Source organism: Calliphora vicina, chromosome 5 (assembly GCF_958450345.1).
Source record: "Calliphora vicina chromosome 5, idCalVici1.1, whole genome shotgun sequence".
NCBI lineage: Eukaryota > Metazoa > Arthropoda > Insecta > Diptera > Calliphoridae > Calliphora > Calliphora vicina.
The window spans coordinates 68,074,719-68,092,106 of NC_088784.1; the positions used below are offsets into that span (position 1 = coordinate 68,074,719).

At 29.5% G+C, this 17,388-nt stretch overlaps 1 protein-coding gene across 2 annotated transcripts; it reads right to left on the reverse strand.

Moving 5' to 3' along the window:
- Nucleotides 1-726: 726 nt before the first annotated feature.
- wde (windei) lies at nucleotides 727-16,822 on the reverse strand. 2 transcript variants are annotated; one of them, XM_065510665.1, is made up of 5 exons: nucleotides 16,701-16,822; nucleotides 6,082-6,308; nucleotides 3,115-6,019; nucleotides 1,937-2,364; nucleotides 727-1,861 (listed from the first exon to the last, which is right to left on the reverse strand). In XM_065510665.1, exons 2-5 carry the CDS (start codon nucleotides 6,233-6,235, stop codon nucleotides 1,392-1,394), a joined length of 3,957 nt encoding a protein of 1,318 aa, XP_065366737.1. In that variant the 5' UTR covers nucleotides 6,236-6,308; nucleotides 16,701-16,822; the 3' UTR covers nucleotides 727-1,391. The 2 variants fall into 2 exon arrangements, with proteins under 2 accessions (XP_065366737.1, XP_065366736.1); XM_065510664.1 differs by lacking the exon at nucleotides 16,701-16,822 and adding an exon at nucleotides 10,382-10,516.
- Nucleotides 16,823-17,388: the final 566 nt, after the last annotated feature.

Below are 17,388 nucleotides of genomic sequence, written 5' to 3' on the forward strand. Positions count from 1 at the left end.
ATAAGTTTTTTTTAAATTTTAACTACGTGTTTGCATGCTTTGTCTTGATAAAGTTGACTGCATTGCATACATACATTTTGGAATTCACCCTTTATGTTCCAAGCTCTTTCTATTATGAAATGCACTTTATATTTCATTTAATTTTCATGTGAAAAATCGATTTTGGATTGAAAATAAAGCGATCACAGATTGGGCCTTTTCGGAAATGCATCATGCATTTGATGCGCATCTGTGATTAGTTTGCGATGCTGATGCAAATCAGCTCATGCTGATGAGCAGACAATGTAGCAGCCATTTTGGTGATGCTTGTTTGATGGGTTATTGCGAATCATCTGTTTCACTGTTGCTTTTTAGAACTCAAGACATTTGCAGTGTTGGCAACTTTTGCATTTTAGAATGTACTGCGCATCAGATGCAGCGCAGTGATGCATTTCCGAAAAGGCCCATTATCATCCTTTCTCCATTTGGCAACCTATTTGCAGACTTATAACTTCATTTAATTTTTATACAAAAATTAGATTTTTGGTTGAAAATGGTTCAAAACTAAGAAAAAAAATATTTTTGTTTATCCGATTTTTTTCACCCAAAAATTATTTTCAATATTTACATATCTTAAATTAAACTTTCGTGAAGGTGTATAAGATTCGGTATAGCCGAATACAGCACTCTTACTTGTTTTATTTGTTTGTTTGTTAGTTTTATTTGTGTATATTTTAAGGAACTTAATAAAGGGAATAGCTTTTTATTAGATTTTGATAATATGTATTTCATATTTAACATTAAATTAATTATAATTTAATTAAAGATTTAGCAGCAATTACATTTTTAAATCTAAATGTCTGTGTGTATGTGTACGTTTCTTACAGTATAATATTTATTGTGTATTAATTTATATATATTTTAATATATTAATTAATAATTAATACGAGTATAATTTAAGACTACACAGTAAAAATACTCAATAAAAACTAAAATATTCTGGATTAAGCGACGAAACCTCTTTCGATCTAACGAGGTTTGCACTTGGCGATATTTTGTTGTTGTTTTGAATGAATTTACGAGAAAGTTGTTTACGTATTTATGTGTGTGTGTTGTATTAATTAAGAATTCTTACATTTCTATTTATTCATGGAAATGGATGTGCGTATAAAAAATGAATGGGTTGGATTGGTTTGTGATTTCAATATAAATAAAAATTAACAAAATTAAAGTATTTTTTTGTTTCTTTCTTTTTTCTGTAGAAATAAGGTTAAAAATTTAATATTTATAGAAACTAAAAGCGAGTAGTTTAAAAACAACTAAAAACTATGAAAAAAGAAAATAAAAACTGATACAATTATAAAGGGAAGGAGCTCGTGTGTATGTGTGTGTGTATGATGCATTCAACTAATTTAACTCCAAGTTTTGGGTAAACTAAAGGGTCCAAACCGCTGGTGACAGTCGACAGCACGCACGGCGAAATAGTAACGTTGGCCCTCTTGGAACTGGGTAAGGGTAACAGCCATAGGTAGGAGCATAGCCTTAACATCGCCGACATGACGCCATGAATCGACCATTGGTGGTCCAGAGGTCTCCTGATAGGCATAAATCTGATAACTTACACATTCTGCATGGCGATCCATAGATTCCTCCATGGTCCAAGAGATAACAATGCCGTTGTCAAGATTACTAATGCGTATTGTTGGCCGGGGAGGCGGCAGTTTCCACGCAGGATTAAATGCTTGTGGAGGAGTGGCGGGTAATGGTGCTGGATGACTATATTTCACTCGCTGGACACTTGTGGCATTTGGAGGCACATTAATACGAGTTATACTAGTACCAGGAGGTGTGCTAATAGATGTGAATGAGCCACTCTTTTGAGCTGCAATATTAAATGGAAAAGAAAATGTTGTGTTATCATAATTTGTTATGGATGACTCTAGTATTTTAATCCTACCTTGCAAAGAAGACAATTGTCGATTTTTATTATTGGCCATTTGATTGCCGGGAGGTATGCGTGCTAAAGGAGGTGCTGCCCGTCCATATTGTAGTTGCGAATTTGCTGTGTTTTGCCCAGGCAAACTTCGCCGTGGCACCTGAGTTACAGGCACTTGAGTGGCAGGTTGAACACTTGGTGTTTGTCCTGGCGTCTCGTCCTCATCAGTCAAATCTATAACGGCTTTCTCTTTTGGTTTGGCAGGTGTTATGCTAACCGCCGTATTGCCTCCAGTAAGATGAGTCAATGTATTTATGTAATTATCCACAATCGAACTCGACGAACTGGCAGCGGCAGATGGCGGTATGGGTTCGGAACGACGCTGCACCGCCGTAGTAACGTTGGTGGAGGATTTTGGTTGTGCTGCAGCATTAGCAACAACTCGTTGACTAAAATGAAATTTTTAAAAATAACATTTATTAAAAAATTTGCAGGCAAAATATAAATTTCGAATTGTGATAATAAAATGAGAGTTATATGTTTATTTAAACTGTTAATGTATCTATCAATCAGCTGATTTTGGAAATCCAGAAAATTATTATATTTTTGACAAATCTCCAAACAGTAAAAATAAATAAATCTTTAGAAAATGGAAATATCCTTTGTTCAAGGAAAATTTGTTGGTTCAAATATCCTGTATTCAAAAGAAAAGGATTTTTATGAGAATATATTGAAACTAGAGCATTACTATGAGATCAATAATGTAAAAATGTAATAAACCATTAAAAATTTATATACTATTGAAATTGAACTACTTCATATAATAAAATTTGAACTTTGAACCTCGCTAAAAGACAAACCAAAGCGAATATAAAATGTTAGAGCAACTTCAAATCATGTATGACCATTTGTACCAAGTTTTAACAAAATTGGAACGGGTAAGGACCAAATAACCCTTGAATTTTTAACAGTATTAGCATCCCACCAAAACCTGTGTTTTCAAGTCGAAACAAAAACTTATTGGAAACATTTTTAAAATATCTATTGCGCTGTTCATTTTAGAACAAAATCGATACTGCACCTTTCGGAATTCGTGATCGAATGAGCTTTCGTATCATAACAAAATATACTAGATTTTATGGTCGACATCGAAAATTACTATAAATTTTAGTCTATTACGAATGCGATTTTGGACTTACCTATTAGCTGGCATACTTGGGGGTCTGGAAATTTGTTGTTGTGATGGGATACGTTGACCGTCTTGATTTGAACCCAAATAACGTGACCTTTGAATGGATGTAGGATTTACAATTGGCGTAGCATTTTTGTTCAATATCCTTGGCTGTGTTGCAGTATTACGATAAGCTGCCGGAGCAGTTGTAGGACCAGCTGATGACGATGATTGATTGGAACCAGGCACTGGACGAATCGGTGTAATTTTTTGCACACAACCTCTACGAACATTAGCCGTATTAGCGGGTACAGCGGATGATGTAGGTCCCGGCCGTTGTTGTTGCTGTGTCTCTGTTTGTGAAGAGATATATTGCCTTTGTGGTGGTGTTAATGTCGAGCTAGCAGTAACAGTTTGTGACGAGACGGGACGTTGTGGTGACGAGGGAACATTGCTGGGGCCTGTACTACTGGAAGCTGTTTCTGTTATAGACTTTTTGTTAGGTATATACACTTGGAGACCCACTGCACGTGTAATTTTTACTGGCATTATGAATTGTGAGTTACGCTGTTCTATGTCTTTGACCACACGATTGTGCACCATTTCCAGATCTCGGAATTGTTTTGAGAGTTCGGAAATCTTCGATCTGTGGGCCGTAATTAATTTCTCCTGTTTTTCGATTAGTTCGCGCATTTCGGAAAACTCACTTCTGTGAATAATGGCCTCAACGACTTTTTGTAGAACTAACTCTTCAAGATCTTGTTTGGTCATGTTGTCAAAAGATTTGCGGAATTTCTTTAAAAAGTCTAGGCTTATTGCAGGCTCAGACTTCAAAACTTGAAATTTAGGTGGAGGATACAAGGGTATGGGTTGATAGGATGGAACTGCCTTAATATCTTTTTTATCATCTTCCTCAGGCTTAATATCTTCAGAGGATTTGTCATCCTTAATTTCTACCGGCTTTTCTGAAGAGTCTTCAGTTTCAGCTTTTAAATCATCCGTTCTGGGTTTCTTATTAACGCCTTCGTTGGAAACCTTTGAATCATTTGATTTTTCCTCAGCTTCAACTTCAATTGCATCATGGGTGCGCTTAAGGGTAGAGCAAGTTTCTTCAGAGCTCTTTTCCTCTTCCATTGTTTCTTGAGATTCTTTTTTATTTTCCATAGCCTTTGGGGAGGCATCATCTTTTGGTTCATTACTTGACTCTTCAGTCTTTGAAGATTGTTCACTGTCTTCACTCAAACGTATGCGTTTAGTTGGTGGTGACGATTCAGAATCTTCTAACTTTTCCGAAGTTTCAGTTGCCTTCAGTTCACTTTCAATCAACTCCACATCGCCTTCATCCTCTTCTTCTTCATTTTCAGGCTCTTCGGGTGCTGGTTCCTCTACTGAAGTTTTAATGGACTTTGCCTCCTGCAAAAGGTTACTGCTACTACTGCAATTACTGTTGGTTTCATCGGGTGTTTCAGTTACTTCCGGTTTTTCCACAGACTTATCATTCTCATTTGAGTTTTCGTTAAGAAAATCATCTCGCGCATTATCCGAATTGTCAATATTAATATCTTTTGCCTCTACTGCGGCATTAGGATCTTTGAAGATTTTAGCTTCGTCGGCTACCTGCTGCTCTTCTAGTTTTTTAGACGAATTTTCTTCAGTTTTTTCTTTTTCATTTTTGATTTGGTCAACTTCTTCATCTTCATCGTCCAGTAATAGCACAATGTCATCATCATCTTCAACAATTTTCTTTGGTGAAGATGGTGTTTCCTTTTGCGATGTAGAATTTTCGGTTGCTGATGTAGTTTTTGTTTCCGTATCAGTCTCCATCGATTTTGTTTCCGTTTCTTTGGATTCTTCTATTTCTGGAGGTTTATCAACATAAAACACGATTTCATCATCAGAATCATAATTTTCCCCACTGCCGGATGTTTTAATGGCTTCAGTTGAAGTCTTATCTTCAATTTGTGATGTTGTTGTTTCTGTATTATCCACTGCCTTATCAGTATTCTGCGGGACATCATTAATTTCAGTTGTATCTGAGACTTCTGTACTGGACATTTTATCAGCATCAACTTTAGGTGGTGAGGGTGTTTTTACAGCTTCTAAAAGTTCATTACTATTTGAGGTTATTTCATTGTCTTGAACTGCTTCTGCAGTTAACTCTTCAGTCTTATCTTGATTTTGATAATCATCTTCTACTACAGTGTCACAGCAATTTTCTTCGCTGCTGTCCTTACCAGTGTCAAGTTGTGTTTCTGCTACCGAAGTATCGTTTTCGTCTATGTCTGACCTTTTATTTTCTTCCTTGACCTCTCCTATATTATTTTCAAGAACTTGCGTAGCTGTCGGCAAATTTGGGGACTTGGTTTCTTCTTTTGTCTCATTTTTAGTTGCCTCACTATGCTCCAATGAATTAATTTCATTGTCTATGGTAGCTTGCTCAGTAGTGTCTTCGGATATTTCTTTTCCTTTCACATCAGACGACTCATGATTTACTTTAGATTCTTCTTCAAATAACATACTCTCAGGCAAATTGCTCTCTTTTTGAGTTTCGGCTATTTTGTTTATGGCTTGCTCTGATTTGAGTGTATTATTAACAGTATTCTCGTTTTCATTGTCAATACAATCTTCAACAATATCATTTATTTTGGACAATAATGTGTCCAAATCATCACCAGGATCACGAACATTATTTGAACTGGTTGTTGAGTTTGATGTTTCCACTTTATCAGCCAAAATGTCATCAGTTGGCGATGATGTAGCTTCAAGAGCTTTAGTGTTTGTGATTTTGGGCATAACATCATCTTCCGCTAAAAGAGCATCTTCCAGTTCAGTATTAACTGAGGCATTTAAATCGGCATCAACATCTACATCGCTAATTAAGGATACCATTTCAGCATCACCATTTCCTAATTCTGCGGAATTTTCTATTTTATCTGAGTGAAAATTACGTTTATATTAAACTAAGTTTATATTAAGTTAAGTTTTTCGGACATACCATTCGCTTTAATTAAATCACATTTCACCAAATCATGTGTTCTATCTGTTAAATCGGACATTACACCATCATCCACTTCATCGGTACCGCTACTCTTCGGTGATGTCAACAAATCATTTAAATCGACGGCAGTATTTTGCTTAACTTCCATCATCTTGGTCTTGCTTTTATTTTTATTTAGTTTTCTCTCTTAAAATTATTTCTTTTGTCCACATTAAATAGGTTATCTGAAAATTATTAATAATAATAATGTAATTCGTTGTTATTAAAGGTCTTGTTTATCAAATCAGATTTTAAATTTATCAAATAATTTTATTTTTATTTTAAAATTGATTATGAATATGAGGGTAAATATTTTTTTTTAATTTGACAGTGAAATAAAACTCAATTCAAATTTTCAGTGAGATTCGAATACTCGTATTGTGGTTTAACATCACCAAGGCATTTGTGTTGTGTTGTTTTGTTTAGATTATATTTTTTTCATTGACTGAACATACCACCTCAGTCAAACAATAAACATCTGCTCTACCACACGCTATTAGTGATGTTGAAACTAAACGAATACTTTACGCTATTGTATTGGTGAGTTGTATCAACCCAGTCGGACTTTGAGTTAACTTAAAACTAACTAATGGTCAATCAGAAATAAGTCACAGGTGACTAAAAAACTAGCTCATTTCCCTTGTAAATCCCTATTCAGTTTTTCCATGTAGTGTCATCACAGCGAGTCAGTACTCACTCACTATGCATAAGTTTCAGCTAACCACAAGCTAACTCATTATGAGTTAGCTTGTGGCACATAAAGTATGAGGGCACTATAAGTTAGCTATGAACTGACTAATTAATGATTAGGTTTTACAAGTTAACTTATAGTTAATTTAAATAAGTCATTCTACATAAGTTTCAGCTAACCACAAGCTAACTCACAATGAGCTAGCTTGTGGTTAGCTGAATTTTTTTTTATCATTGTTTTATTTTATATTTTAATATTAATTTGGTTGGTTTTCATTTTTTTGCTGAATATATAGAAAAATCTAAGTACCCAGAAATTTTGGTTGAAATCGGTCAACCCGTTTCCGCAGTTAGTGTTAACATCAAAGTGTACACTTCTTTTTATATATTACTTTCGAGTGACTACGTTAATTTTCTACTTATCGTATAATTTAATAGATGCAGTTCGAGATAATGTAGAAGAAACCAGACAAAGTAATTAGAAATGTGCTGAAATTAATAAAAATGTATGTGGTCCTCCTCAAATTTCTAGACAAACTGATTAAAAATATAAACAAAACAAATATATACAGTTTTAACTGTCATGATCATGAAGAAAAAAAATATAGAACTTATTTTTTCTTATTTGCTTTTTACTCTCTTTAATGCTTGTTTATTTCTGCATCAGCTTTGAGTGAGTCAAAAGTTAGCTTAATACTTATCGAGATGAAGTCAGTTGTTATAATAAAATAGCTCATCTATGCACAATTTTGCAGTTATGTTGCTATTTAATCTCGCTACTCTCTTTAATGTTTGTTGATTTCTGCATCAGCTTTGAGGGAGTCAAAAGTTAGTTGAATACTTATCGAGAAGTCAGATGTTTTAAAAAACAAATAGCTCATCTCTGCATCAATATTGAGTTACTTCAGAAGTTAGTTGTAAATGAGTTAGCAATAAGTCAACTTGATTTTGAGTCAGCTCATAAAAGTCCGACAGGGAAAGAATATAAATAATCATATGATTTATATTCTTTGGTTGTATGCAGAAAACTCAAAAAATACGAGCACGTATTATCCGGTCGCATATTTATGAGAATTATTGAATGCTTTCTTCTACAATATTGATAAGGCGGCTAATAGCCCTAAATATAGTTCAAAAAAATAATTTTGGTTCAGATACCTTACGATCGTTCTTAACAGAGTACGGAAATAAACAAATCGAAACGTTTGCTATCGTTTTGTTTTGTTCTTTGCAGTGAATAAAACAAAAACCAAACAAAAACAATGAGAATGATTGTCCCATTTTGTTTTGTATTGTTTTTGCTCATGAGCACAAACTGTACATTAATATAAACGTACGCAGCTATAAAAGAAAAGAGTAAGAACAATATTGAAACATTCTGATAAAAAACGTTTAACAAACGTTTGGTAATTGATTTACTCATTATAATAGAGAACACAGTACGTTTGCGAAATGTTTTGTTTGTTTTCATACTCTGGTTCTTAACATGATGTTTATACAGAATTCATTCCGTGTCAAATATATTAGTGTCTGATCGAAACCGTTTTGTTTCAGTACAAACCCGAACCAAACCTAATATTCACCCAACAAATTATTATTGGGCCTAATCCGAAACTTTTTCCAAAAAAAAATATTTTAGAGCATGTACACCACAGATTGTACAGATATGATCAATAGATAACAAACAAGAAAATGTCAAAATGGTGGTTTGGAAAGAGGGACAAATATATATCACACTCGTTGCCTATTTAAAATTGTATTTTTTTTCTCTCGCTCTGCAAACCACAACCATTGAAAAATAGTTTTAGAACGTCAAAATAATCATACTGTTCGATATTTTTGACAACTGTCATTTGTTTCGTATTTGTGTAATCTATGATGTAGATCAGACATCGGCAGAGAGTAAAATTGCCTTTGCACACTAACACCACTTTGCGTTTTTTGAGTACCGCTCTCTGGCTTTCAGTGCACTGATACAAAGGTTTGTAAGAATGATTTCTTGTAATTTTTTTGACAATTACGTACGTGTGAAAGAAAATAAATCCAGAGAGCTCTTAAGGTGGCTCTTTGCCGATGTCTGATGTAGATCATAGAATAAACACATAGAACGGAAGGAGAGAGAAATGTTAATTTTAAAAAAAATAACAAAATTACTCTCTTTTCAAGCGATATAATAACATTCTCATGAACTAGGTTTTTGACAACAGACTTAGGTTTTTGGCTCTCAGTTACCTAGCTAGTTTTGAACGTAAAAATTTCACAGAATGCTTAGATATTTTACAATTAAATAAATGTTGTTGTATTCTATTAATTATATTTAAAACTAGTTTCTCCTTTAAAATTACATAATCTATGTTATTCCTTTATAAAAGTTTCGGTAAAATTTTGAACGTTGCATTAGCGCTATTATTGCCTAATCTGAAACCAAATATTCAGACGACCACTAGAATTATATAAAATAATTCAATTAAAAATTATTTAAAAATGGAGAGTTGCAATCAGAAATATAATTTTTTTTTTAAGAAAATTCAAAAATTTCTTTGCTGAATATTTGCCATCAAAAACTAATTTCCATGAAAATCTAAGATAGAGAATATCGTAACCAATCAGCAGAGTCGTGCGCCGAACGCCTAAGATTCGTGAAATATTAGAAAATTATGACATGACCTTGTGAATCGACCCTATATTTATAGGTTTTCAGAATTTTTGTTACATTTAAAATTATATAAATTCCAAAATTTTATCGACAAATATAAAAACAATTTAAATTTGCATATTATTTATTAACAGTAATATAAATGATTATAAGTTCACATGCAAAAGTAATCGGTTATTTTTGTATTCGATTATTGATATTAATGCAACACTAATACATAGAGACAAAAATATTTGTATGAATTAAAAAAATATCAAATCTTGAGGAAAATGTAATTTCCTGCACTATAAAAAAAATATTAATAAAAATGTCCGATGATTATGTAATTATTAATTACCAAATATACATACCTATTTATAGTACTATTAAACAAAAAATGTTTTCCCTATGTTAGCATATTGAAACAATGCCGTCGGCATTACGATTTTTAATGAATACATGGGAAAAGTACATTTGTACATACAATGCGTTAGTCAATATCGTTCAGATATTTTAATAAACTCTAAGCTATTATAAAACCTAGCTTTCAAAATATTTCTTGCTATATTAAAAAAAAAATGTCAAAGAGCAAAGTGTGACAAAATGTTCCACTTTTTTTGTGTTCCTTAAGTAGGTACATAAATATCTACACAAACAACTGTTTGTTTATGAGCTGAGTGTTTTTTTTTTTTTGGGAACACAGTGGCAAATAGTAACATAATTTAGAAATCAAATGGAAAGCAAAACCAAATTAAGTACATTACTTAATTTTTATTTATTTCATTACAAAAAAAACAAGATGGCGTTTTGTTAATGTTAAACACAGAGTCGCATAGAGAGAATATGAGTAAAGAGAGTGATAGAGAGGGGGAAGAGGCAGAGCAAAACAAAGTAAATAAAAAACAAAGTTTTTATATAAAAAAAATAACTTACATATTTTGTAGTTTTAGCGAAGATATTAGTTTTTTAAAAATTCTACTTTTAAACCAAAATAATGTTTTTTAGGCCAGAGACTTACAGATGAATAATGAATACGCAAAATGTGAATAAACGCGACCGTACGTTTACACGTGAAACAGAGAACTGAACAACAACATACAAAGCAAAAATGAAAGATATTTTTACTTGCATGATACGACTTTGGTACGTTCGTATTATTTATTTTGTTCGGGTTATAGATTTATTTCAAACTGTACAATCGGTAAATGTCAAAATAATAAAATTTTTAAGGAAAAAAGGAAGTATGTAGCCTATTAAAGGAATAGGTCAATAAACTATGCTAAATTTTAAATTTAGTAAGCCGTCGGCTCGGCTATTTATCAAGAGCAGTGGTTCTTAAAACCTTCATAAATACATATTGAAACAAATTAGTAGGAGAATTCCAATTCTAAATTTATTAAATATACCTAGAATTTTACATTTTATTACAGTTTAATACAGATATTACTAGGTAAAAAGCCAACAAAGCCATGCTATATTAAAATCTGTATATTTTGTGCACATTAGCAATCGCCAACAAATAATGATGCCGCCATGACACAAGCAACACTAACGAATGAAAAAAAGAAACAACAAAACAAACTGGATGGTTGATTGGGTTGTGGAAGAGGGGAGAGGGGAACTATAATGGGCTAAATTTTGTTTCTTTAGGATTTTTTGAAAGGGCTTTCGTTTTTTTTATTTTTAACAAAATTATAATTATAAATAAATTCTACTACATATTACATATTATTAATGTACTAATATAGTATACAAAAAAAAGTGGATTGTATGTGGAACTACAATGAAAATTCTACCTTTTTTTAAAACCAAACAAGTAGTTAGTAGTTTAACTATTTGTATGCATTTTAGAGTAATAAACTACATATTTTATACCTATACCTAGGTATTTCTTTAAATATATTTATGCCAATTTGTTTTTGTTGCTGTCATAACCACAAAATAAAAAAGCTGTTTTTTTTGCAGAAAAAAAAACTACAACGAGCTTTTGATATAAAACGTAAATTGGGAAAAAAATCTTTTTTAAAATTGAAAATTATAGAAATTTTTTTTAAAAAATGTGTTCTGAATTTTAAATTTAAAATTTTTTTTAATAAAATGTTTTAACAACAAAAACATGTAGTGTGGAACAAGACACAACAAATAAGTCATGGGCGTATTTGCGTTTTCAATGGATACATACACAAATTAAACTGAAAATTTGCTCATACAAAGCCAACAACAAAAAAAACCTTAACTAAATAATTTAAGGACTACATAATAAATATTAATTGAAAAAAATATATACTAAACAAAATCCTAGAGGCAATAGGTACTAAGTACCTGAGGGCCATTTTAAAGCCGAAAGTAGGTGTCAAAATCATTATACCTACGTAATCATAATACGGGGACATAATCATTACTATGCATTCATAAAGTACTCATAGTACTTTCTATAGAATAGGGGAAAAGATATGAACAACAAATAAAAAATATGTTACTACAAAATAAAAATATAGCAAGCAGATACAGATATTTATTTAGTAGTGTCTTTTTGTCTCACTTATGACGCCGCTTTTTATTTTGTTTTTGTACACACACATACATCTGTACATACATATGTATGTATTCATATATACAAAGCTTTACGGAATGAGTATGTATCTATGTAATAAATTCAAATATATAGTAGTATCTCAATATGACCCTTATAGTTCCCTGGACTAAATAAAATTCGTTAACAAAATTGGGTAATTTGAACCTTTTTAAACTAAATTTTAAATATGTTTGTTAAATCTAAGAAATTTTACCTAAATCCATAGTCTCTCTTTGTTTTGTTGTTGTTTTGTTTTATTCAAAAATTATATAATGTATAATATATAAATCGTTCTTAATATTAAAAAGTTTTTTAATATATAGGCTTTATAGTAGATATTTGTTTATTGATTGTTAATTTTTAAAATTTTGTTATAATTTGTTTATTAATATGTTTGTAGGTACATATGGGTATATGCACGTACTTACTCTCTCTCTCTCTCTTCTCTTTCTCTTTTGTGTATATGCTCTTTGTTTATAATTTCTTTGGTTATATTTTCTTTTTTTCCCCGTCTTGTGTAAAATTTTACAAAAAAAACTTGGCTTTGTTATAAAAAATCATAATTTAAGGACAATTATTTATGTATCGATGTATAAGAAAATATTTTATTTAAGTAAAATTAAAAAAAAAATAAAAAATTTTATATTTTTTTTATAATTTAAAAACTTTTTTTAAATTTTTACAACTCTTCTCTATAGAAAAGAATTACAGAATTTACTTTTAAAACTATAACAATTATAAACTTACAACAACAAAAAAAACAAGTTTGTTTGTTGTTTTGCTCTACTCATACACTTAAAGAAAGTATGTACAAACACAATATGTATACACATAAATTGATACAAACTAGTTTTCATAAATAAAAAATAAGTAAAAAAAAACTTAAAATTTTTAGCAATTCTATGTAATATAGAAACTAATTTTGTAAAAAAAAATAGTTTAATAAGCTGAAATATTATAATTTTATAAAAAAAAAAAATTTTGTCACTGTAATAGAGATGCTGAAAAAAACATTAACAATACATTTATTCCAAACTAAAATTATTCAATAATTCTAATAAAATGATGTTAATTTTAAATAAAGAAGAAGCAAAAAATTCTTATTTTTAAAAAAAATATTAGCTAGTACCTACATGGGTACATACCACAAAGTAACAAATGAGAGCAAAAACACTAGACGAACAATAAGTACTTACGTATGAATAAAAAATCAACTAATTTTGGAGAAAAAACCGTGAATCTTAATAGGTATAAAACTCCAAATTTATAATAACTAACAGATCGAAAAGATAACTATATATAAATATAAAATTTTATTCCATTATACAAAGTATATATAACTATATCTGGTAAAAAAAATAAAACGAAAAATCTATATAAGATACAAATTAAACACCAGCAATATAGTACTAAATATATTATATTTATACACACATCTTTATACAAACATATATTTACATGCATTCATATGGGTAATCGGCAAGCAGGCAAGCAAGACACTTGTTTTTACCCAAGTACTGAATGTTTGTATGACATTACGAAAAAATAAAATAAGAAATCAACAATATATCATAAAAAACTCTTAATACTTAAAAATAGCATTATAGAATCGGTCTATATAAAAATTAAAAAAAAAATCAATAATTTTTTTAATAAAAAAACCCGATAAAAGCCATTTTTTCTAGTCAAAAATAGAAATACAGAAAAATGGAGAGAAAGAGAGCAAAGATTAAAAACCTAAAAAGAGAGACAGAGTAAAATGTTTTCATACAAAAAAACATGCAATAGATTGGGGTCTTTAGCAAGCAAACGAAAAAAAAGTACTACAAAAATATAATATGTATAATAATGACAAAAAGCTTATACTATGTATAGTAGTATAACTTATAAAACTGTATCTGACATTTATCTATCTACTATATGTAAGTATGTATTTTGAACAGACTTGAAATATTCCACGACTCGTTTAGGCGGCGGCCATATTGTATTATGTAAGCCTTGCTAAATATTCAAGAATTTCAGACTTTTTCTTGCTTTTCTTTACAAATACTGTACTCTTTGCTTAGTGTTATTAGCAAAAAATCGCCATTTTGTATCTAAACAGCCAAAACAGAATCCACAAAAATCAATATAACAAATATTTGAGGTTATGTCATGCATTCATATGATATAGAAAAGAAAGTTATTATACTAGGCTGCAAGATAAAATAGTTATTTTAAATAAATTTTAAAATTAAATGAAATTTAGAATAAATAATTCAGTATTTGGTAACTTTATACAGGCACTATAATTTTTAAGGCTACCCTATACATATATTTTATTAGTCCTAAACGGTTAATCTAAAATCGCCAAAAATACCCAAATTTATAAAATTAGCTACAATCAACAACTAAATAAAAAATGTATTTTTATCTTGAAATCAATGATGTTTTACAGCTCATTCTGTTTTTGTCATATTTGCAATGATATTATTATTAAAATACTTCATAAAATATTCTATGATTATTATAGCAAAAGTATTTTTATCTTGAAATCAATGATGTTTTACAGCTCATTCTGTTTTTGTCAAATTTCCAACGATATTAAAAATACTTCATAAAATATTCTATGATTATTATAGCAAATCTGATAGTATTAAACCTAAGTTATTGCGAGAAGCTAACGATATTTATTAAATTCAGTTATGTTATCTATTAATGACCTACTATAATTTCGTTCAAGAGAATGATAACACTAAAGCAAACTGGTAGCAAAATGTCTTTTATTATTTTATGTATATTTCAAAGTTGGCTACCATTACTCCTAAAATACCGTTACCGAAATAGCTGCAATTACCCTTACACCTTAAATGCCGTTACCTATATAATCGTATATACCGTCCGTTTCACAAATATCAAATGAGAGATTTCGTTCGCATGAAAAAAACTGATTTGGGTTTCCCTAACTTCATATTTATGTGAAAGAATCAGTTTTCTTTCGCTTTGAATGCGAACGAAATCTTTCATGCGATTTTGAGAAACAGGCTATAATTTTTGATTTCAATAATTGAGTTTATTCAATCATTTTTCTTTAGACATCGTAAAACAGGCCTTAAAATAAAACTTTTTCAATTTATTTTTAATTTTTATAAATAATTCAATTCAGAATGAATTTGCTATTATCATTACTAATAGCAAATACGGTTACCGCTAAGCTACAGTTACCCAAATAACTGCAATTACCATTACCGAAAAAATCCAAATTAGCGTTACCGTTACCTTTTAACCGTTTCGAATCAGTAGCCAACCTTGATATATTTATATTATTCTTTAATAAACTTTAATTAGAACTATGTTAATAAAGATTATTAGATTGCGATCGAAACCGGTTTTTTGAATCCATAACCTAAACGAATATAATATTCGGCATAATCCCAAACAAAACGAAAATTTTCAAAAGTACTATTAATTTCAGCTAATTTTTAGATGCACTATTTCATTTTGAACTGAAAATTATTTGTTGAGGGAACAGGATACTTAAACATTTTAAAATAAAATATTAATTTTAGTAGTCTATCTATTATATTCAAAACTTGTTGCTCCTTTAAAATTCTATAATCAATTACTTTATATTCTGGACTCCATTAATCTTGTTTTCTCATCTTGAACTGAAAAATTTTTTTTTGTCTTAGCTTTTACAGAATGCTAAGACATTTTGAAATAAAATATTAGTTTATGTAGTCCATTTATTATATTCAAAACTTCTATAATTGAAGTTTTTGTGTATTCGCCAAAATGTTGAGTCAATCCCAATCCGAATATTCGGTCGGAATTTTTATTATTTATGATTTTTGATTATTTAAGTAAAAAAAATGTTAACACAATAATTATTTGCTAGCTCAATAAAATATTCTAAAATTGGACAATTTAGATAAAAATATCGTTTAAACTGTAATATTTATATATCTTATAAAATATTGAAATATTTCCAAAAATATAATAAAACTACGATTCGGAAAAGGCTTAAGTCAATTATGGGTGCTTCCATTTAATTAAATTTTTTTTGGTTTTACTAATTTGTTAAGCCAAATATTAGTAGATTCATTTTAATTCGGAATTAATCAGATTTTCCATAAATCCATTTCCCACCAGAGATTTCAAAATCAAAAAATAACAATTGTCAAACAAGTTAAAACTGATTTAATTTAGATTTGATAAAAATTAGCTCAGTTTAAAAACGAAAATTTAGAGTTATAAGTAAAATGTATCTCCAATCTGATAACTTATATGATAATTCAATATTTCAATTTTATTTTCAATTTTAGAAAAACTAAGAAATGTAAATTTTTTAAAAAATAAAACATTTTTAAAAATTTGTATCCAATTGTTAAATTTTATTAAAAATATAGATAAAATGTTATTATTCTTTAATTTTTTATGTAATTTTAATACATACTTCTTAATGTTTTACTTAAAATTTTAAAGAAATTAATAGTATTTTTTTATAAATATTCAATATTTTTAGTTCCTCACACTTTTATCAAACTTTCACTGATCACATACACAAAACTACCCATAATCTTCAATAATACAGTAAATTTGGTAACCCTAATAACGAACATAAACAATTGTAGCACAATCGCACACACATACACATGTCCATATGTATATCGAAAATAATAGCATAAAAAAACTTACCTCTAAACTACATATAAATAAATTTAAAAAAAAAACTGCCTTTTAACAAAAAGGCTGCTATTAGTATTTAGAGCACTTTAAGTAATTTATTAAGAACTTATTGTTTCGAATAAATTATCAAATTTTTACTGGATTTGTAAAATATATGAAACAAATTCATCCGTAACCGAAAAACGCCGTGTTTCGCACACACAAACAATAAAATTAGATCTGTTTAATGAGATTGTCAACTTTACAAACTGTCAACATAAGCGATGATGCCACTCCGCAAAGGCAAATGCCGACTTAGGAATAAAGATGCCAGATGTATCATTTTATTAATTAACAATAGCGAATTAATGAAGTTTCTTATATCAGTACAAAGAAATACATGTTTTGTTTTATAAAATTATTGAAAAATATATAAAACTATGCTTTCAGTATATGTCTAAAAAAGTATATATATTTTTTTAAAAAAATATTGGCTAAATTACTCAAACGTAAAATTACAATAACGTATCCTAATGTTGTATATAATTTAATTACTTAAAAGATGTAAACAACGTATGTATAACATATTTTTTGTCATATTTGAAAAATTTATAGAAAATACATCTTTCATAAAATTCTAAAATAGAAAAGTAAATAAAATTAAATTGACTTTGGTACAAAAATACATTTCATTAACAATACAATTCTACAAAAAATT

Bases quoted from the DNA above. Each gene is read 5' to 3' on its own strand.
- wde (XM_065510665.1), bottom strand. From the start codon at position 6,235: ATGATGGAAGTTAAGCAAAATACTGCCGTCGATTTAAATGATTTGTTG. The intron at 6,020-6,081 runs GTATGTCCGAAA...ATTTTCACTCAG, and splicing joins TGATTTAATTAAAGCGAATG to ATAAAATAGAAAATTCCGCA. The intron at 1,862-1,936 runs GTAGGATTAAAA...TTAATATTGCAG, and splicing joins ACAATTGTCTTCTTTGCAAG to CTCAAAAGAGTGGCTCATTC.